Raw genomic sequence first — 24,746 nt, forward strand, 5'->3', positions numbered from 1 at the left:
TCAAGCACAAATGAATAGAGTTACTACGTTTACGTTATTACTACATTACACTAATTAATTATAGAATTCATTAGAGTTCACCAGAGAATAATTTCTCTAGTGAACTCTATTCTCTACTAACTTAAACTTAAAAAAACTAAGCTACGAACTATTATAAGGTAGAAAGTATTTACATTATATTAACTTATCCTTATTTAAGACTGCTTATTTCTTTCTTAATGTCTTTGCGATTTTATACTTATTTTCCCGTCGATTTAAAAGTTTATTAAACGATTATCGCTAGTAGTAGTCATTGGGACAGTAGCTTTATGCGATCACGCGATTGTGACGCCGTGACACGCCCCTCTATAAATTGATTACAACACGCTGACTCCAAATTACGCAGCTTAACTATTTTTTTTCTTATTTTAATAATTATATTATAAACGCGAAAGTTTGTAGGTCTTATTACAAAAAATCTGTTAAAACTCGGACGAAACGTGGTCTAAATGGTCGTGGTTTAAACCATTCCTGAAGTTAATACTTGGAATAAGCCTAACATTATTACGAATCCAGATCTAACAGAGGACTACTTAGTACTACAGTTAAATCGTTCATTATGTATTCCATACAGAAATCAGTCACTCATGTCTGTCGCCGTACAATTACGTTCCATTTTACCAGAAAACTGAAAAGATCAAAAATAATATTAGTTCAAAGAAAAATGTATAAACTAAAAATAAATTTATTTCTATTCATCTATGTCTTCATTATAACTATTTCATTAATATATAATATTTATTAATGTACTATTAGGCTGAAAATCAGTTTTAAATTATAAGTAGGAGTCCTATACAGAGAAAAGGAACGGCGAGATATTTTTATTGGATCGTTCGAATGGTGACTATTTCAAAGTCAAATGAGTGAAAAAATAACAAATAACGTCTTTTATATATTTTTATTGTCGTAAAATTTGCTTTAGATATTTTTAGTTAAGTTTATTTTTAATTTGGTTAAAATATTTTTCCAAAAACTACAACTTACAATAGAATTTTTAAAATGGAGTTTGTATTTTTGCCTTTAGACCACTGTTAAACTAGGGGCATCGCAGGTCTAACTTTAGACCATAGACGAATCACGATTTAGAGATAAACTTCATTTTGTAATAAGGAATACATTGGTGAATGGTTTATTACTAGTGCTAAACCAGGTTTATCTTTTTGTAATAAGGCCGTGTGAGTTTAAGATGGATGTTTGTTACTCTTTCACGCAAAAACTACTGAACGAATTTTGATGAAACTTTACAGTAATATAGCTTATATATCAGAATATCACATAGGCCATATTTTATTTTGAAATTTAACGTGGGTGAAAACAACTAGTTGATGTTTGATGTGAATGGAATGGTGCACCCGCCTGCGCTAACGGTTTACGCTGGCGGAGCACCAGTAGAGGATGATAAGATGAACATGAGATCAGGTCAGTTAGCCCATCGAGGTAAATTGATAATGAATTTAGCACGATGGTTTTCAAGGGGAGCCGCGTGGAGGTCAACCTACGTTGCTAAAAATGAGAAATAGAAATAGACAATTAACATTTCATCTCCCCCTTTCAACTCCTTACAACCCTTTCTTCGCATTAAAAAGTAGCCTATGTCCTTCCTCAGGGTCTAGACTATCCGTGTACGAAATTTCATTTAAATCGGCTTAGTAGTTATGGCGTGAAAACAAGATGCAATAATGTTTTTTATTAACAAGAGTCAGACATAAATTTAATGATATAAAGCTAATATAAGCGTTATATTTTGCATGTTTAAGTTACCTAATTTTAACATGCAAACTATAACGAAAAAATACAAGAAATAACTATTTGTTGTATTTCTTTCTCATAATCATACCATAGTCTAGTTGTTTACTACACTGACGGTAGTCAGGTGCATTGTTGCTTAGATGTGGTAGCATCTAGCATTGTACCATGATTGGGAGATGCTTGCTCAGCATGGGGTTGGAAATTATGATTTATTGGAAAGAATGTCAGGTTAACCTGCATGCTCCCTCTATGCATGGGTCCCTCTGTCTTTATGGAGCGATAAATGTATATGCGTAACATATACATTTATCGCATTTATAATATTAGTACGGGTATTAGGTCTAGACTACACAGGTAAGTAGTAATAACAAAATGTATTGATTTAATATTGATAAATCTATTTATATAACTCATTATTTATCAATCGTGTATTGAATACTCAATCAGTTATCATTAAAACAACAAAGTTTCAAGGATAAATGTTATTAATGTTTTTTTAAGCAATCTATTGTCAAGTGCTGTAGTTAAATCTATATATATATATCTCGACAATCGCTTATCTTTCTTATTATTTATTTTTTGAGGGATGATAATGGAATAATTGAGCTGGTATGGGCATGTTATGCGGAGGACCGCGGACCATGTCTTATGGAAAGTGTATAATATCAATGTGGATAGATGTAAAGGGATGGGACGCCCTAAGAAAAGATGGATGGATTGTGTGAAAGATGATATGAATAAAAGAAGAGTATGTTCAGATATGACGACCGATAGAGAGCAGTGGAAGAGAATGACATACTGCGCCGACCACAAATAATGGGATAAAGATAAGGCAATGATGATGATAATGGAATGGTGCACCCACCTGCCCGAACGGTATACGCTGGCGGGGCACCAGTGAAGGATGATTAAATAACTTTGAGGTCAGGTCAGTTAGCCCATCATGAAAAATTCACCAGGAATTTAACCTGATGGTTTCCAGGGGAACCGCGTGGTGGTCAACCTGACGTGGTACATTGCTAGCAATGGGGTTATAAATCCACTATTTTAATATAATCATTATATATCATTCAATGTTCGACCTCCACGCGGTTCCCCCTGGAAACCGTCGTGTTAAAAAAAATACTGTTGGCCGCATCTGGCAGCGTAAACCGTTAGCGCAGGCGGGTGCACCATTACATTATCATCCACAAAAAAAAAAAAAAAATATAATCATTATATATCATTCTTAAAAAAAAAATACTGTTGGCCGCATCTGGCCTTTACAGCTTCACCGGACATTAGGGGGCGAGTACAGATGACACTCCAAACCAAAGGAAGGACTTATGGAGCGGCTGAAGGACAACTCCCGCCTGACGGATACGACTTTAGAAACATATAGATATAATATTACCCTATATTGTGGGGAACAGGAATTGCTAGTACTGTGTGAACTGTTAATTGCTAGTAATTTACCATGTCAGGTTGACCTGTACGTTCTTAAAACCAAATTATAATAATAATAATAATCTCAGATAACCCAAAAGACCAAAGTTCAGCTAGCTAAAGCTTTGTTATGGGTCCTAGATAACTGATACAAATACATAGATATTTTTTTTTCGTAAATACATACATATTATACATAGAAAACACCCAGACCGATACAAACAATTATACTCATGATTACAAATGTTTGTACCGTGCGAGGAATCAAAACCGCGACCATTGGACGTAAAGCGGTGTGCTAGACCTCTAGACCACCGAGGTCATCTAACAGACCTTCGTTATATGCGTTTCTAAATCTAATTGACTATTCTTTTATAGAACACTTTCAATTCCATAGATTAAATAAATCGAAAATAATGTTGACGTTTTTGGAATCAAACTTATTGTAAAACAATAATTTTTCAGATAGTATGATCTAGAAGTTACTTATAGGCAAAACCGCATTTTAATTACTTAAATCATTGTTAAACAAAAATGTAACTTAAATTATTAGAAACAATTTTTTTATTAAATAATTTAAAATAAGAACAAGTATCATTCTTGAAAACCTAATTCCTTTGCGTCATTAATTGTGAAAAAAGTACTTACATGTTCTGACCCTTTTATATCTATTTTTACCCATGACGTTAAAAAAATCACTTTCACTTGATTATTTTGAATTTGGAATAAGTTTTCCGCTTAAAAATACAATTTAAAACAATTTTAATACGCTTCTAAAATCCATGCGTTATTCTATATCTTTTATGACAAATATAAGGATGACACAAAACTACCTACAATGAAAATGTTATACGATGACCCGCAATTAAAAAAGAAATATGTACCATAGAGTAATGCTATGTTTTATAATTGTAGGGTGATGTCAAAGTACGCTGATTATACAGCTATTTCAGTAATCTCATACACGTTTTTATACTTAGGTAGAAAAAAAATACGTACATTGTATTGTGGTTAGATGAGTAATATTTAGGAAAATTTAATTTATTTTAAACAAAGGCTTATTGTTTTATAATATCTAATATATAAAATTCTTGTGTCACAATGCTAGTTACCATGCTCCTCCGAAACGGTTTGGCCGATTTTTATGAAATTTTATATGCATATTCAGTAGGTCTAAGAATCGGCTACTATTTATTTTTCATACCCCTAAGTTGTAAGGGTTGTCCACCTTTAAAATTTTGTTTTTATTTTTTGGACAAAGTTTTATTTTTTTATAATGTAGCATTAAAATATATACAACCCTAAAATTTCAGCCCTCTATCATCAACGTGGTTAAACAACGTTAAGTTAGTATATATATACAATCATACGTACAACATTACAGTCGAGTAATCAATCAATAATTTAATAAGAATGTTAACATCGTGTAATTTGAATAATTTAAAACTATGCACACATATCATCTCAGGAACAATGATAATGAACTTTAAATTTTCTTTTTATTTTATTTTCTGTTTATTTTGTTTCATTTTTATATAGTCAACAATTGTGTTTTTATGAAATTAATCTAAAAAATCTTAATTAGTCTGATATGTAAAACTCACTGATAGTAAATACAGTAATAGTGTAAATAGTGTAATAGTAATACAGTAATACTCAATAATAGTAAATAATTATTTGGCAATTCTTTTGTGGACTCCCGCGATACAGGTTCGCCTAGTGCGGGGTCCAATGTATAATAAATTTTGTAATATTTGTACGTTATTTGAATAAAGAAAGAAAGAGTAATAAAAACTTTAACAAACGTACAAAATGATAAAGTGAGTGTACCCTATTTGTGCTGACAAGCAACTTGCTTCGTTATGACGGGCGGGGGAAGCCATATTTTGGTATGACAGAGGAGATATAGCAGTAGACAGAGTTGTAAAACTGCAAGGTACAGAGGAGTATAGTACTATAGTCCTCTAGAATGGCAATCCTTAAAAGGTTTCAAGGAGGGCGATATTTGGATTGTTAATGTGGGCTGTTGACCCCATTGACAGCAATGTACCATGTCTGATTGAGCTCCACGCGGTTCCTTCTGGAAACCATCGTGATAGATTCCTTGTGAATTTGTCACGATGGGCTAACTGACCTGACCTCATGCTTATATTATTATCCTCCACTGTTGCCCCGCCAGCATAAACCATTAGCGCAGGCGAGAGCATCATTCCTTCGTCATATATAAACAAAACGGGCTTCACGTGTGGATGTGATACACAGAGTACACAGTGACTACTACTTTCATCGGTGTATCAGCCATTCTTAATAAATATTAAAATGACTAACCTTTTTTTGAAGATTTCACAGAAATCAGACCATCCTCGTGCTGATTGGCAGGCGGTACAATGTACACTTGATTTCCTTCTAGAAGTTTTTCCTCTGCCTCGTCGCCATCTTTCTCTTCCACGACCGATCGAATGGCGGGAGACGCCATCTTTAATTGTTATTCAAAATGGCTGCCAATACAATGCAAAGCATCCGTCAATGAAACATGTTGGAATGTAGTATAAATTTTTGTTTTTTTTTTGTATAAAATAGACTACATAGCTTTATGTAGATGTATAAAATTCAGTCTTGTGTTTGGCTGGCGTTGATTTATCTGAAACAAAAATAAATACATCTATATATAACGTGAAGCAAAGTGTTATTTATTTGTAATTAAAAAAAAATATTAATAAAAAAGCATTACACATAACACCACTCTTTTGTTTATTGCTAGTCTATGGTCAAATTGGGAATAGATACATATTGTCTATAATATTATTTGTCTGTAGTCTTACTAAATTTTAAATAAATTATGGTCGAATGTCGATTACTAGTTATTCTGAATACATTATGGGTATATTATCAATATTTAATAGACTTTGTAAAAACTCGTCGGCGTGTGTACTTCAGTCTCACCATTCCAGCCGCCAAGCAGCTTGCTTTGTAATCTATTTCGGTTTAAAGGATGAGATTAGGCAGTGAATTATGGAATATCGAGGCACGACATCATATAATATAATCTGAAATAGCAACGCATGTGTGTAAGCTGCTATGATAAAGTGATATTCAAACTGCTACTCATGTATATAGGTTACCACTTAATGAACTATTTTAATATTTAAATACAGTACACATCTATAAAAAAAACACTCATGTATTGCCATTATAGAGGACTAATTAATAAGAATAGAATAGAAAATCATTTATTCAAATAAACTTAATTTAAGCACTTTTGAATAGTCAGAAAGTATAACTTTTTTTTATCTATCGCTCATTGGGTAAAGTTGTCTCATCACAAGAAGAACGAGCAAGAAATTTGTGTGTTGCTCTTTTAAATAATCCTAAGGACTATGTCACGCCTCTTATCCTGTAATTTCACTACCTAATCTGCGCCCTACAACAATAACATCTTACAAAGCAAGCTGTTTGACAGCTGAAATAGGTACATTGGTTATGGAATAAAATGTGATATTTAAAATTAGTGTTCCTGTTGCTAAGTAACAGTTTGTCTTGCGTGCAACTGGAAATCAAGAGTAAATTATTTTTACTGTATATCCACTGAATGTTTCCATCAAATTCAAATCTATACATATAAATAAAATTGGAGTGTCTGTTTGTAATATTGAAATAACTGTTATTTACTACATGTATATGAATATAAATAGGGTTCATATACCAAAACAAGATTTTTTACAATTTTTGTCTGTATGTCTGTTTGTTCCGGCGGTTGTTGTTTTATTTAAAAAAAAATAAAGTTAAATTCCACGCGGACGAAGTCGCGTGTACAGCTACTGATAAATATGTTTACCATTCCATCCACTTAGAAAACAATACCAAAATTTTTGTACCTTGTCATTATAACTGTTTATTGATAATGCGTAAAAATGTTTACAGTTACCAAACATATCACTGCGACAAAGTACCAGTGTTTACATATAACATGTACAGTCCCAAGGCGAAAGTGACTTAAGAATAATAAACGTTTGGTAACATTGATACAGATAAAGAATATGGGTTAATTAATCGCTGACATACAAACATACAATTTGGAGTTGTTTACATTATTTTATATTACTATACAATAGCAAACTTACGGCCCACCTGATGGTGGTAACCGTCGCAACCTCGAACACACAAAAAGAAAAACTGTTCATGTGAAAAAGTGAGTTGCTTTTTGTGTGTCCTACCTAGGGTTCATTCCCGGGAATTCTCGGGTCGAGAATTCCCGGGAAATCCTTGGGTTCTGTTCCCGGGAAATCAAGCTCGAGAAAAGTCGAGAACTCGAGAAATCAAGTACCTATATAGAAACTAAATTTCTGTTTGTTGTATTGCGTGGCGGCGCAATAATACAAGATATTAAGGTTTTCATTCATGTATATTGACGCAATATTTTAAGTTTTCCATTTTGTAAGCTGAGTGACCCAAAGAAAAAACCAAGCACATGTATTACGGTTTTCGAAAAACAAATGCATGAGTGAATAGCCGTATAAATTTGAAATTGAAATTTCTAACCAAAGAGGAGATATTTAAGATCAATGTGGCCAGTACGACAAAACGCTAATTACATATGTAAAACCCAATATATTTCAGTATTTAAAAAAAAAGTTGCTTATTCATAATATGTATAATGTTTTTAAATATACTCAATAATAACGGTTTTATAATTCATTTTATAGTTAAATTTTTATTTTTTTATTTTTAGTTAAAGATTTAACAAATAATGCAGTGGTTTTCCTCTCAAATGAAACCACTGAGTTTTTTTAAGTTATTGGAACCAAATAATATGAGAAAACGTACATAAATGTAAATTTCTCGACAACCCGAGAAGACCCGAGAAATTGACCTCGAGAATTCTCGAGACCCGAGAAATTGAAAAGCTTGAGAAATCATGAACCCTAGTCCTACCGAATATACATGTGTTCTGAGGAATTGTGCGACATGATGCCTACGGCTACCTTTTACCATCGCACCGCTCGCCATCGACAGGAAAAACATCCCCACACGCTGGAACGTAAGCGGTTTCGGACAGTGCGGTTTCAGAGGAGCTTCCTCCCGCGTACACTTACATTGTGGAATGAAATGCCTGCCGAGATTTTCTCTAGAGACTACAGCATGGTGTTTTTCAAAAAGGATATATTAAGGTTTCTTAAGAGTCGGCAAAGAGCACGTAACATTGTTAGTGTCAGTCCATAGACTACGGTAACCATTTACCATCAGATGGGCCGTATGCCTGTTTGCCACAATCGTAGTATAAAAAAAATACTACGGATATCATGCACATGTCTTGCGTTGGGGTGAGGGGATTGTTAGTAATAATAATAATGAAGCCTTTTATTTACATATCCATCCAGATGTTTGTACAAAAAAAAAATTAAAAAAAAATTTTTTTTTTCCTTATGATCTATTTGTTAGTATTACAATTACAATCATACTTTTTGTGGATATGGACCCCTCTTTGGGTGGAGGCCTCCTCCATCTTTTTCCAATATTCTCTCGTCTCGTTTTGTCCTATAGCTAACCAGTCTTTTCCTATATTGTTAGTAATACGGATATTTATTTATTCATATGCATTCCATAGTTTTGCAGTAAAGGTTGATATAATATTACTATAGCGGAAAGGGGATTGTTAGTAATGTGGACTAATAATCCTATTGCTAGCAATGTACCATGTCAGGTTGACCTCCACGCGGTTCCCCCTGGAAACCATCATGATAAATTCTTGGTGAATTTGTCACGATGGGCTAACTGACCTGACCTCATGCTCATCTTATCATCCTCCACTAGTGCCCCGCCAGCGTAAACCGTTAGCGCAGGCAGGTCCACCATTCCATTATCATCCTTAAAAAAATATTACTATACAATATTGCTATAGAGTTGAGTAATGTAATATCCCATCTAAGTCGATAACATATAAATTATATGTTGCAATTAAATGAAGTGTTTTGTTTATAAATATGTAGGTGAAATACAATCCTACACTGAAAAGGTGATTGTTTAGTAATGTGATTTTAATTGTTAGACAATTCTAACAATTTCAACAAATTTTTCATCAATATGACTCCATTGTTAGCAATGTACCATGTGAGGTTGACTTCCACGCGGTCCTGGAAACCATCATGATAAATTCTTGGCGAATTTAACTATAGCCAAAACCCTAAAAAAATGTACCATGTCAAGTTGTGACATGGTACATTTTTTTCGGGTTTTGGGCTATTGTCAGGTGCTAAGGCCTGTAGCATGGAGCCTACTTAGATCTATGATCATAAATCTCCATTACTAAAAAACCAGGTGATCCACCTGATCCTGGAAACCACCATGATAAAATCTGGTGAGGGGGGAAATGGGATTGTTAGTAATGTGGACTAATAAACCCATTGTACCATCACAGGTTGACCTCCATGGAAACCATCGTGCTGAATTTGTCACGATGGGCTAACTGACCTGACCTCATGCTCATATTTCATCCTGGTGCCCCGCCAGCGTAAACCGTTAGCGCAGGCGGATGCACCATTCCATTATCACATACAAAAAAAAAAAAATCCTGGTGAATTTGACACGATATGCTATCTGACCTGACCTGACTCATTCTTTCATCCTCCATTGGTGCCCCGCCAGCGTACACCGTTGGCGCAGGGTGGATGATTCCAGATTTCAAATTCGAGATTCATTTCACGATGTCATTTAGTTTATTTGAGTTTCCGCTTAGTAATAATGATATGTTATCATATATTACACTAAATACTAAATAAATATTATCTTCAACGCGCGCGAAGTGGTGACCCTGAACGCTGTTGTATTCATTCAGTTTTTTGTGATTATTATCAGAGCGTCGTAACTTATAGGTTTACTCCGTCTTGGACCCCAAAGGTTGCTAGTTCAAATCTAGCTGACACTTAAATATTCTTTAGGGGCATTACATTAATGTTATCACGTAAAGCAACGTCTATTGCCTGTGGGACTGGTCTGTTCGGGTTACGAGCTCTGGTTAGACTATTTGCTTGTGACAAAATTTCAATAGCATATGCTGGCAGTCACACTTTTCTCCCAAATTTAAATTTAAAAATGAATCTGTCTGTATTATTGTAAACAATATTTGAAAAGAATACGAGCTGAGATTCTTGTCAGTTCTCAGCTCGAAAGCACTCCGAACTGACGGTAGATTTGACATATCATAAGAGTCTGTCTACTGTCTGGTCATCTGCACCTCCCTAGGGAGGTGAAGGTTGGGGGGCATCGGGACGAACCCCTTTGCCCCGGCATCGACTCAGGGGCAAAAACCTCAGGGGGGATGGATTGAAGCCTGTTAGAGCGAGTTTAAAATTAAGAACAACTTAACCCAGCTAACAAAAGTAGTGCCACACTTGGTGACAACTATTTTGTGTATTTGTTTTCACTCAGATCTCAAAGGTTGCAAGTTCAAATCTGGCGGACACTAATATTTGTAAGAGGCGTTCCATTAATAAAGGAAAAACTTTGTTAACCCTTTTAACCTTTTAAAATTACGCGGACAGAGAAGTATGAAATTTCGCAGATATATAGTTTATTTTTTTTATACTACTATGTTGGTAAACAATATAGAGGCGTGCAGAATGCTAATATTATTAAAAATTATGAAAATAAAACCACGAATATGACACTCACGCATGGGCGTATATATGGATATATTCTTTTGTTGATTGTTAAAGACTGTGGTCAAATTGGAAACAGAGGATGAAAGTTATGTGGAAATTCGTCAATTTTGAAGCGAGACTGATAAATTTTTTTTCTTTATTTTGTCAAGGACGCCAATTCGCTGGCACAACTAGTATTATATAAAGAGTCATCCAGTTCACTCTACATGTGAACAACAATGGGATACAATGTTTGGGGTCTACTGGGGTCAACAGCGTCATGAAAACAAAGACCGCGACCGGACAACAACACAATTGGTTGTGGTACACCAATCAGCGTTTGTTGTTACGCAGGCGCCTTTAATATCGCTAGGGTTGCCACTATCCAAGCTAGACACTTAGATTGTGGAATGAACTTCTTGTTATCCAAGCTAGACACTTAGATTGTGGAATGAACTTCTTGTTATCCAAGCTAGACACTTAGATTGTGGATATAGTCCTGCCGAGGTTTTCTCACGAGACTGCAGCATGGGGTTTTTAAGAAGAGTATATTCAGGTTTCTTAAGTGTCGGCAACGCGCACGTGATACCGCTGGTGTTTCAGGCATCGGTAGGCGACGGTTACCATTTATCATCAGATGGGCCGTATGCTAGTTTGCCACCATCGTAGTATGAGTGATCTGTGGAGGGCATCCGAGCGGCTCCTTCATTGGAGACCCGCGGCCGGCATGCGGACGAATCCTTATGTAGGTATTAAAGGAGGAACACCGAGGAGTTTTAGTGGTTAAAAATCCCACAGACCTGACCACATCCTATCATCCTCTATTCACGCTCTGCCAGCGTATACCGTTAGCGCAGACGGTTTAATCTACAAGAATAGGAAGGAAAGGGGATTGTTAGTAATGTGGACTGATTACCCATTGTCAGCAGTGTACTGTCAGGTAAATTCTTGGTGAATTTGTCATGGTATATGTACCTGACAGGAAGTCACCTGACTTATAATATCGGTCACTCCTTTACATCACTTGACTTATGACCTGACTACTAATATCGGTCACTCCTTTACATCATCTGATGTAAAGGAGTGACCGATATTGTTACTAATGTGGACTAATAACCCCATTGCTAGCAATGTAGATACCATATCAGGTTGACCTTCGAGCAGTTCCCCTGGAATCCATCATGATAAATTCCTAGTGAATTTGTTATAACGGGATAACTGACCTGACCTCATGCACATCCTATCATACTTCACTGGTGCCCCGCCTGTGTAAGCCGTTAGCACAGGCGGGTGCACCATTCCATATTCAATAAAAAAAACTACTTCGGCATTGCCCCTGATTTTAGTGTCGTTTTAGGCGGTTTAAGGATGTGACAACCCTGAGTTGGTTCTAATCGTTAATGTTTATGCGTGTGCGCATATTTCTCGGCTATCTGTTGAGGATGTTCGTATGAATCAGATGTTTTCAGTTTGTATTGTTCAGTTTTACACAACTATGTCATGTTCCTTGCTATAACCTATTACACTACGCGCAATTATGGTGTACTTAGATATGTATTTTCTTTATTTACATCAAAAGATAATAATGGCGCTGTGTGAATTGTCCAGGAATATTCTAGTCTCGAGCTAAGCAGAGCTTGTGTAATGGGTATTAGACAACTGTTACAAATAGTTTTATTTTTAAGTAGGTACATACATAATGTATATAGCTACTGATTAAAATATATAGATATTTAAATTTTTTATATCCACAAATAATAGTATAATATAATATAATATCATAGTGAACCAGCCCGATACAAACAATAATACTCATTAATACAAATGTTTGTACCGTGAGAGGCGTCGAACCTACTACCATCAATTTAGACGGTGTGCTACATCGCTAGACCACCGAGGCCGACAATAGAACCTTAATAATGTTAAAACAGAATTTGACTACACAACACAACTACATATATAGTGCATACATAATAAAACGAACCTAATCGTTGTCTGTATAAGGAAGACAATTGAGTAATACTAAATACTTAATGTAGTGGGGACGAAGGTGGAAGTGTGGTGGGGGAGGCGTTATGAACGTAATACAACCCAAGACAATGGTCTCTCCTCCCCCCTCCCCTCTGATGGATCCCACGTCCAATTCAAACGAGGATGAATATTACGATGGCCTGAGCTTAGGTTCTAACCCCTAGCGGTGCCCTCAGGCTACAGTCGTATCCGTCAGGCAGGAGTTGGCCTTCAGCCGCTAAGCTTCAGCCATAAGTCCTTCCTTTGGTTTGAAGTGTCATCTGTACTCGCGCCCTATCGTCCGGTTAAGCTGTAAAGGCCAGCTGCGGACAACAGTATTAGAGTAGTCCGAAAGAAAACTCAATGATTGATAGAATTATTGTCAGTTTGTTATTTGTCATTTAATCTCAGAAACGGCTTAACCTATATGGCTGCGGTTTTCACTAATGTATTGTGGTGAGTTTAACTTAAAATTGTATGTTTTATTTATTCTAATCGGTTTAAAAAAAAAAGTTATGAACTGTTTATTGTATTTATTGTTCATACCACATCTTACCACGTTTTATTTAAATATACGTTTTTTTAGAATAAAATAAAAAACATTGACGACCTCGGTGGTCTAGCGGTTTAAGTCTTACATCCGATGGTCGCGGGTTCCATTCCTCGCACGGTGCAAACATTCATGAGTATGATTGTTGGTATCGGTCTGGGTGTTATTTATGTATACTATGTGTATATATGTATAATTAATTATATCAGTTGTTAAGTACCCATAACACAAGCTCTGCTTACCGTGGGACTAGATGACGCTGTGTTAATTTTCCAGGGTTATATATTATTACATAACGTTTAAAACCGCTACAGCAACAGATATTTATCATAAATGAGTTTACTGTAGTCTTAACAAAAGGTAAACGGCTTCTCAGTCATCGCCCCAATTAGTGTTACAAAGAAAACAAAAATACACTGTTACTCATACATCATCCATCCATACACACATTTTAAATTTAATACTTTCCTCCTTTTTGTAAACAAATATTAAACAACGAATGTTTTTTTTGTTCCTGGTTTATCCGCGATCAGTATTCTCGTACTGTGGGTAAATTCGAAAGGTGATGTATTTCCGAATGGGTATAAAAATGGTGCCCTAAGAATGGTCTTCAAGATAGCGTTCTGGGGCCGTTGGAGAATCTCAATGTTGGAGGTCTCCCTAGTTGAATCGCAGGCACTGGCACTGTTGAATGCTACTGAGAGGTTTTTTTTAGTGGATGATAACGCAAGGATGCATCCACCTGCGCTAACGGTTTACGCTGGCGATAATAAGATGAACATGAAGTCAGATCAGTTAGCCCAAAGTGACAAATTCACCGGGAATTTATCACGGTGGTTTCCAGGGGGAACAGCGTGGAGGTCGACCCGACATGGTACAATGCTAGCAATGGGATCATTAGTCCACATTACTAACAATCCCCCCCCCCTCTACTGAGACGTTGTATTTTCTACCTAAGAGCCAGCATAAGTTCCTAAATCTGAGGTTGATTTTATCTCGTTCGTTTCAACAACGAAATTCGCTTAAAATAATAACGTTTCTTGCTATCTATGCGCTATTACGGAAGATTCTAACGGGCGTGACACCCCTGGTGTTTCAGGCGCCCATAGGCTACGGTTACTGTTTACCATCAGATTGGTCGTATGCCAATATAATATACATGAATACAAATATTTGTACCGCGCGAGGAATCGATCCGACAATCGGAAGCAAAACTAAACCGCTCGACGATCGATTACTTTTATTAAATTCTCTGATAAAAATATTGTTTACTAGCTGTACTCGCGACAGAGTAGAAAAAGTATCTAATTTAAAAAAAAAAAAAAAATTAGATAATTTTTCTAAAATAAAAGTAGTCTAAGTTACTCCTTATCACATCAGCTACCTGCCAATAAAAATCCCGTCAAAATCGATCCAACCATTTCAGAGATTAGCCGGAACAAATAGACAGACAGATAGAAATTGTAAAAAAAGTTATTTTGGTGTATGTACCGTATTTATATTCATATGAATGTACTTAGTACAAAACCGGTTATTTCAATATTACAAACAGACACTCGAGTTTTATTTATATGTATAGATTTGTTAAATATTCAGAAAGGAAAGGATAATAATTAAACATTTTTCTTATTATTAAACTGAATCCATTTCTGATTAATTTATAATTCAGGATAACGGGTTGTAATATTAATTACACATTATATTTGCTGTGATTTTCCTTAAAATCTGCTATAACATATTTAAAGAAGGACTATTGTAATAATCACCTTAAATCCTTAACATAATAAAACATATTCTAAACATAAACAACTGTATATTAGTTAATTTTAAGCTTTCGTGTTTAACATACATTATTTAAATTATTAACCGGGTCTTAACACGAATAATTTTATGGCAAATAAAGGTTTATCTGTATCTTACAATAACCGCGAAAGTTTGTGAGTATGGATGTATAGATAAATAGTATAAAATGAAGTCGCTTCCGTTGTCTGTTCGCTTAGATCTTTTAAACTACGCAATGTTACAAAAATCCCTCTATCTTTATAAATCAAAAAATACTTACCTCTATCTATAAAAATCAACCATAAAAATCTTATTACTTAGTACGGTAACATGAACAATATATATATATTTTTTTTTACCGATTGTCAGACCTATAAGGTATTTATATATGAATATGCATATAAAATTTCATAAAAATCGGTCTTGCTGCGACTCAGCTGCGTTACCCTCAATGTCAAGTACGGTAACTAACATTGTGACACGAGGAAAAGTGAGTTTTATATATATAAGACAAGATACGTCTCAGACAGAAGAAGTCACGGGACACAGCTAATGTCCGTATAAATTCATAAGCATGGCTAACTTAATCGCATGGCAACTCGATAAATAGACTATTCATACATTTTACATGTGTGAACACAGAATCATGTAAACATGTTACATAGAACCTTCTCATATTCACAACACTGATAATTCCAAACATGTACAACCATTAATGGCCACGAGTTAATGTGACAAGGTACACAAGTACTTATAATGTGTGACTAACGAATATACCACAGCTGTTTATTATCACATAATAATTGTTCATTAGAACTTGATCTTTATGACTATGGTAATAGGAGTCTAATTAACACCTACGTACGAAGGTGACGGTACACATTCGAAGTAGGTAGAATCAGTCAAGTGCGATCGCGAACGCAGGTTTGGTTCCGTACGTTTTGTGATAAATTGATAACAAACAACTTATCATTACAGCTGTTATTACAGATGGTGTAGTCAGACCTATTGTCAACTGTATATTTGTGGAGAATGCAACATTTAATAACACATTTTAATCGGTATTTTGAATCCAACGTGTTATGACGCGATCCTGCCGCCATCTCTCGGATAGTTTAGTTTCATATTCGCACTTCCTTCAATGTATCAGAAATCAATTATAAATTGACACAAAGCTTTTTTCTTCTATTGGCGTCGGCTTGAACTCACGACCTTTTGAGAGTAATTCAGAGTAGTATACAACAAAGGCACGACGCTCACGATAAATGCCTACACACAATTTGATTGATATGGTTATATGGAATGGATATCAAATTTGTCATTATTATTTTGAAAATTTACTGTTTCGTTAACAATTTCTTAATGATTACTATTATTATTATTTATATTCCTAAAACCGTTTATTTAAGTTTCTTAAGAGAACAAATCAATTTTTGTAATATTATAAAATATGTATTTTATATAGAGGTACCGTACCTCTATGTAAAATACATAATTTATATTTATAATACGGGGGGACATAACAATTTTAGAAATGCTGAATTGGGGCATGTCACTATAAAGTTTGGGAAACACTAATCTACGTGATCTGCAAATAAAATTTATTTATTTTATTTTTTACCATTTGGTGGGTTTCATATTTGAAAATATTGCGTACGGATCCCTGATTAATGTCAATAACACGTGTCCTTTCTAGAAACCGGTTCCTGAGGCTTGAACGTGAGCTAGATTCGCAGGTCAACACTTAGTTGCTTATTTTTTTTTATATTACGACGGTGGCAACCCAGCCTTTTTCGTTCTACGGTGTTTCAAACACCAGGGCTGACACGTGCGTGTTGCCGACTCTTAAGAAGCCTTAATATCTTTATATATAAAAATTATGTGTCAAGTTGTTTGTCTGCGATGGAAGTCTAAACTACTGAACCGATTGCAAATTTGATTTGCACATTGTGTGCAATTTGATTTTTATTTTTTTTATTTATGATAATGGAATGGTGCACCCGCCTGCGCTAACGGTTTATGCTGGCGGGGCACCAGTGGAGGATGACAAGATGAGCATGAGGTCAGGTCAGTTAGCCCATTGTTAGGTGTATATACGGCTTCCTCACCGAATACGATTTTATAATAGTTTAGTTGTCAAATATAGATTCACATTATTGTAAAAAATATTATAAAAAAAAGGACAATACAATTCTTCTGTTGCAAACATACATATTATTTATTAGTAAACATATCATCTCAACAGACAAGAACCCCACCACAACACCCATCGTGACAAATTCATCAAGAATGTATCACGGTGGTTTCCAGGAGGAACCGCGTGGAGGTTAACCTGACTGAATGTACCATACATTGCTAGCAATAAGATCATCAGTCCACATTACTAACAATCCCCTTTCCCCTAATCCAACTTGATAGATAGGATAGCTTACATCTCAATTTATAGTCGTAATATTATTATATTCAAGAACCTTAGCCACTGCAACGCGTGGCCGGGTCTGCTAGTACTTTTATACAATATGTTTTATATATCATCTGTACTAGTAACAAACCGGAGCATAGTCCGAGTAAATCATTATATAATATAAAATAAAGTAGCTGTCGCTGTCTGTCCGTCCCTATGTATGCTTAAATCTTCAAAATACGCAACGGATTTTTAAAATATTGATTGTTTATATATAAGCGGATGTACACCAGTGTTAGCTAGTAAAGGTTAAAAAACAATATTCATTCATTATTAAAGAAATTTATTGATTCAAGAGTTATCAGGTAACGGTTCACGGAGGACTAGTGAAGGATGATAAAATGAGGATGAGGTCAAGTCATAACTGACTTGAATTTACCACGATTATTTCCAGGGCTATTATTATTATTATATTCGTATATTCATATTAGTGGACCCAGCAGAGGCCGCTCTGCCTGCATTACATCAGCTTTTTTTAGAACAAATAAATAAATTTATTCAACATTACTTTGTGGGATTTACAATAAATATTATTAACATTTTTATATTATTTATTTAAAACCTACTTTCGTAACGCTGAAAGTGTCTCCCACTCACCATGCATGGTTTTTTGTTTTTTTTTTAATATTATTATTTTTATAGCACAGGGTACCAACGAGTTTTTTTTCGGACTTCTCTAATACTGTTGGCCGCATCTGGTTTTTACTGCTTCACCGGATATTAGGGGCGAGTGCAGATGACACTCCAAACCCGAGGAAGTACTTAGGAACGGCTAAAGGCTAAATCCCTCCTGACGGATACGGCTAGTCTGAGGGCTCCGCTAGGGGGTTCGAACCTCGGCTCAGGCTGACGTAATTTCAATACCCGATTGAGTTGGACGGAGGATCGATGGGAGGGGGCAAACCAGCATGCAGCTCACCTGATGGTATGTGATTATCGACGCCCATGAGCACCCGCAACACCAGGGAACTGCGTTGCCGTGCAATTGTCGTATTTAGAAGGAATAAGCTCATTTCTTGAAGGTTTCAATATCGTATTCTATCTTTTTCTCTTTATGCAAAGGTATACTATGTACCAGGGATGTTAGGGAGCTCTGTAACCGTAGCCGAAACTATCGGATATCCGATATAAAAAAATAGTCGTAACCGTAACCGAATCCGAAATAAAAGATTCGGATAATATCGGATAGGGGCGGAGCCTAATAGAGACACGTTATGAAACCATTTTATTAGCTATTTGTATTTTACTTTTGACATTCCTTAAGAAATATCCGTAACCGAAATTTACGGATAATCCGAAATAATTTAATATCCGCTTCCGTATCCGTATCCGGTATAATAATCATACCTATATCCGAAACCTATCCGTATCCGAAATTTCATATCCATTACATCCCTGCTATGTACATCAAAATCTCTTCAGGTCGTCAATATATATTATTTTTATCCCCAAAACATACAATAAAAAGTAATAGATCAAAAATATCTGTCGAATATTTAAATAAGGCAACATTGTGAGTATATATTTATCATGAGTTGATAGCTAATGCGTTCTGGCGGGCAGCCAGGTCCATCTGGAGTTTAGCCATTACTTATTATTGGAAAATAAATAGCAACAAAATAGTATAAAATATAATTAATACTAAACAACGCTATTTGGTAGCTATTGGAAAATATCATGTTATATGAGCAGAGAAAGGTCGAAAAAGAGATGAATGATGTGTGAAAGATGATATGATAAGAAAGGAAGTAAATGACGAGGTGACTGCATACAGGAATTAATGGAAGAGAAATACATATTAAGCCGACCACAAATAAATGGAATAAGGAAGAAACAGCTAATAAAGGAAAAAATCATGTTTAATTACTGATGAATTAGACACGATTGACTAACTGTGCTGACTTTATAATACTAAACAACGCTATTTGGTACCTATTGGAAAATATCAAGTTTAATTACTGATAAACTGATCGATCCTCCATCCGATTCAAACTGGGATCCAAATTACGAGGTTCTGATAATATCCGAGCCTTACATTGATTTTACACGGACCTAACTTAATAATGAATATCCATACAATCCATCTGGGATAACAATCGTGATAGATTTGTTATCGGTGTTTCTATTATCAGAAATATTAATTGACACCAAAAGTTTTCGTCTGTGTCATCCCGATTTTTTTTAATAGCTGATAATGGATTTGTAGTGGTATTTCCAGCGCATACCGTTAGTGTGGGCACCAGTGGAGGAGAATAAGATATAATAAGGTCAGTCAGCCCATCCTGGCAAACTGTCGGCCCGTATTTGAATTTGTATTCACGACCTTTTTGGCTAAGACGACGCAGTAACCACTAGGTCACGACGACTTTATTATGATTCACTGGTGTCGTAATAAGGAAAAATAGTCTTTTCTAAAGAACTTACTTGAGTTTAAATAATATTGATTTAGTGGTTGCTTGTTTGCATAGTAAAACATATTCAGGGCCGGATTAACCATTAGGTAATGTAGGCTAGGGGCCTAGAGGCCCCGTATTGGTTAGAGGCGCGCGGCAAGCACGAAGGAAACTGAAAATGGTTTATAAATTAAACATTTCATTGAAAAATTTGAACTATAGGTGGATAATTATTTATTTTGTATACTTTTAAAGGTGTAATAAAGATTTATAAATAAATATTATGAGAAACTGTTGCCTGCACTTTTTGGAACTAAGAATATGATATCTGTTATGCAGCTTATTTTAAGACAAGTAACACTTTTGACTTTTAAGAATATGCATCGTCTTCTGAAGATTTTTCCATAGAATAAAAAAAAGAGGTCCCCATAGTATTAACCCGGTTCTGAATTATAATTTGTTTGCTTTGAACAGCTTACATCAGCATTTCATAAACCTTTTCATAGACCTCTAAAAAATGTATGTTATTTCTCTAGGACAGCGGTCTTCAACATTTTATAAATCAAGTGTCAAAAACATTTTTATTCTGTACAGCGGGCCGCACTATATATTTTTTTTTTATCTCAGGACAATTCACACAGCGCCATCTAGACCCACATTAAGCTACCTAAAGCTTGTGTTATGGGTACTAGATAACTGATATAAGTACATAGATATTTTTTTTTTCGTAAATACATACATATTATACATGGACAACACCCAAACCGATACAAACAACCATGAATACAAATGTTTGTACCGTGCGAGGAATCGAACCCGCGACGATCGGACGTAAAGCCGTGTGGTAGACCGCTATACCACCGAGGTCGTCTAAATATATATTTTTATAAGGATTTTTTTATTTTATATAAAATGCACTTTTTATTACTTAATTTTTGTCGTTATTGAGAGTGGGTCTATGCTATTGGCGGGCCGCAGAAAACAAACCAACGGTCCGTGGGCCGCGGGTTAAAGACCCTTGCTCTAGGATATACTCAAATCACATTACAGAGGTCTTGTTAAAATACCAACAAGACCCTGCATTTACCACAAAAAACACAACCACTTGGAAAAAAGCAGTAACATAAGATTACTGCCTTTTTCCAACTCAAGTTTAGAGGAAAATAACTAAAAAGTAAGAGATTGCTTTGAGCGATTAGGCTGCCTTTTGTTAGCATAGTTTCGTATTAAGTTCTGTTTTTATAAATATTATTTTGTTCTTTATGCACAATAAAGAGTATTATTTTTATTATAAACAAAATGATTTCCAGATGAAATTAGATTTAAATAGAGTGCTCTGAATTACAAATTTTACACGTAAGACTAGTGGGGATATATTTTTTTTAATAGATATTATTGCTGAATTTATTTGTTTATAATGTTTCTTTGTACAAATGCAAACAACATTACATTTTTTAAACAAGGCTGTTTTCTTTTTATACATACATGGGTAGCTGTCCGTTTCTGAAAATTGTGTTACAATAACTTTTGCATGCACAACGGCCCGAATGAGAGGCTAATTGCGGAGACTGGAGTCCAACATACAATAACTTTGAAAAACTCTGAGCCAGCCTAATAATACTAACTTATACACCCCGTCTGAGCTAGAAGCAAACCTGACTTTGTCCCCCTTCCCAGTTTAGTACTAGGGTATGACCATAGAATAATTTGAGAGAACATTTCAACTTCTTTCTAGCAACATATGTCTACAAAAAGTTTCGAATGATGATATTTTTTTAAACTGTTATGATTTTATGTAATTCTACTGTAGGACTTGTATCCATTGTCACAAACAAAAACTTTTTTTTTAACTTAATATGGCTTCAACTAAAAGTTTATTCTTCACTAATGTTATTGTTAAAAAGTTTTCATTATATTCTCAGAAAACAAATTATTATTAAAAATTATATTACTTTGTTTATTTATTTATTATTCCAATTTATTTTTATTATCCAAATTCACACATAAACAGGCCAAGATTCCTTTATTAGAGACTGTTCTATATACCATTTTCTTTATTGGACAAAATTGTGCTTTAATTTATTAACATTAATTATGAATTAGAAACATATATCTTATATATTTTTAGATGCCTATCCCGGGAATGCTTTAATTATATTTTATTATCGTGTTAAATATTCTATACCTAAATATACTTATTTTATTTAGAATAAATGTATCAATAACTATTGTCTACTGTATTAAGAATAGTATATTAATTTATGTAAATAGTTTATTAAAACACTGTGCAAACAGGGTCTTTGTTGCAAACAAAACAATCATTGTTATTGACGCGATTTTTCTTACAAATAAATCGTATGGATAAGAATTACTACGAATTTAGTCTCCTAGGGTAACAACATTGTATATTATTTAAATAACCTTTATGCCACAGACAAAATAAAAAAAAGAAATAATTAACATTATCTTACATTATTAAGTTCGTTCTTTATTCAAAGCACATTTTATTTTAAATATTCATTGGACCGGGCAAAGGCAAACATTGTTTACGAACGAGACAAAGAACGTCACTATTTCCTGTTGATACGTGGTTATTGTGTAATTTCATCACTTACAGAAATAAGTACGAACTAAACAGATTTATTTAACGCGATATAAAATTATTTTACGACTTACAGAGATATGTGTTGAGCACAGAATTAGCAATTCACTAAAAAAAAGTAACACTCCAAAAACGCACAAAGTAATATATCACAAGCACTTCAAACCCACTGGTTTATGTCACATACTGTCATTAAGTTCAAACATTTAGAATTTTACTGAAAATATCTTTCCTTGTAGAAAAATATAATACAACTCGCCATAATCGTCTTGACAAAGTCGACAACGATTCAACGAGTAACTAAGTTGCTAGTGTTGCGACTTAACTGCTTATTTTTGTCAAATGTGGACTCGAATGAAATCGAGTATCTACTTGATAAAACTCGAATTTAATCGAAATCGATGACCCGAGTCAACACATTACATTTAAACAGTAGCTATGGCAAACTGTATGTATAAAGTAATGAATACCAGTAGCGAAGTACTATGTCGCCTCTTCTAAATTCTTGTGATTCCTATTCCTTAGCTATTATGTTGGTGTAAATTTATGTTTTGGTTATACATATGTGTGTAAAGATTATCAATAAAATCAAAGTTATCACTAATATTATTAACACGAAAGTTCGTGAGTATGGATGGACAGATGGATGTTTGCTATTCTTTCTCGCAAAAATTACTTAACAGATTATAATGGTACTTCAAAGTAATATAGCTTATACATCAAAATAACACATACAGTATAACTTAAACAGATAATATAAGTAAGGTAAAAAAAAGAAAGAATGAATATTTGTTCTTGTATATCTCTGAATCGGCTGAACCAATTTTGCCGGAACTTGCACTCGCAGATAGCCAAGGTTATAAGGAGTTACTACTTAGCCTTCTTTTGTTTAAGTTTTTAAGAGTTTAAATTTGTATTAATAATAAAAAAATCAAATAACAGAATATTCAAATATAATTGACAATTATATTAAAGATGTTCTATTTAATGAAACATAGCGATCGACAGTGCTTCGTCCTTTTTTGAAATCGGCTTAAAAGTGTTATCCATGTTGCTGAACAGTATATAAATCGAGTATGATTCGAGTGACGTAAAGAAACTACTCGAATAATTTTATTCGCATCACTATATATATATATATATATATGTATATTTGAAATGGCACAGATTAAGTAGAGATCAATGACATATCATTAATTGTGACAGTTCATGTTAGAGTGGACCGTCTGAGATATTTAATCTGGAGTAATTCTATAAATTACATTTACCTCCGATAGAGGTCGCTATTGTATTATAATCTACGATTTCAAATTATCATGTATACTTTAGAATCGAGCTGTTAATGTATTTTTAATACTAATTAAAACTTAAATAGCAAGTTCTGCAGTTTAGAAATAAAAATAAAACCTCTGTTCTGTATGAGGCGTAACATCAGTAGTATCCCTTGTATCATATATATAAGGTTACACGTCCGCGCGTCCGACGTCCGTCGTTTGGGCATTCCAAACGAAACTGACGAAACCAATTCCAAAAAATCTGCCATTTTATAAATAATATAATAGGGCTCATGACTGTGCTAACTTTTTATGCAAAAATTTTGACTTTTATAATCTGCTAAAATGCCCTGTGCTAATGAATAAATGATTACCACATTACTAACAATTTGTTTGCCTTATTTGCAACCTTCGGCTCACCACTTTCCTATTAAAATAATAATATAGTGATGCAGGAAATTAAAAATAATTGACAATAAATGATACAAAGATTTATTTAAAGTATTTATTAATTTCATGATATTACTTTTCAATACACATTCACACAATGATTATCCTTTCATGCAATGAAGGAAGGTATTTATATAGTTAATTATATTATAATAAAACCCAGTATAATGTCGTAGGTCTAAATTAGAAGGCACTCGAAATGTTTCAGTCTTACAATTTGTGCGAATTAGATCATTTTCATTTATAAACAACTATTAAATAAATAACTATGGACAATTAACACAACGCCATCTAGTCCCGCAGTAAGCAGAGCTTGTGTTATAAGTACTAGACAACTGATATAGATTTCTTTTTTTAAATGCATATATAAT

At 34.4% G+C, this 24,746-nt stretch overlaps 1 protein-coding gene across 1 annotated transcript in view; it reads right to left on the reverse strand.

Moving 5' to 3' along the window:
- The window catches only part of LOC131845359 (monocarboxylate transporter 13-like), a 50,917-nt gene extending 27,958 nt beyond the window's left edge, over positions 1-22,959 (reverse strand). Inside the window, exons 1-2 of the mRNA XM_059194414.1 lie at positions 22,726-22,959; positions 5,542-5,854 (exon numbers count right to left, since the gene is read on the reverse strand). Of these exons, the coding sequence (XP_059050397.1) occupies positions 5,542-5,689 (148 nt within the window). The 5' untranslated portion in view covers positions 5,690-5,854; positions 22,726-22,959. The remainder of the gene's footprint in view (positions 1-5,541; positions 5,855-22,725) is intronic.
- Positions 22,960-24,746: the final 1,787 nt, after the last annotated feature.

This window comes from Achroia grisella, unplaced genomic scaffold (genome assembly GCF_030625045.1).
Source record: "Achroia grisella isolate CSIRO2021 unplaced genomic scaffold, CSIRO_AGI_Agris_v1 utg461, whole genome shotgun sequence".
NCBI lineage: Eukaryota > Metazoa > Arthropoda > Insecta > Lepidoptera > Pyralidae > Achroia > Achroia grisella.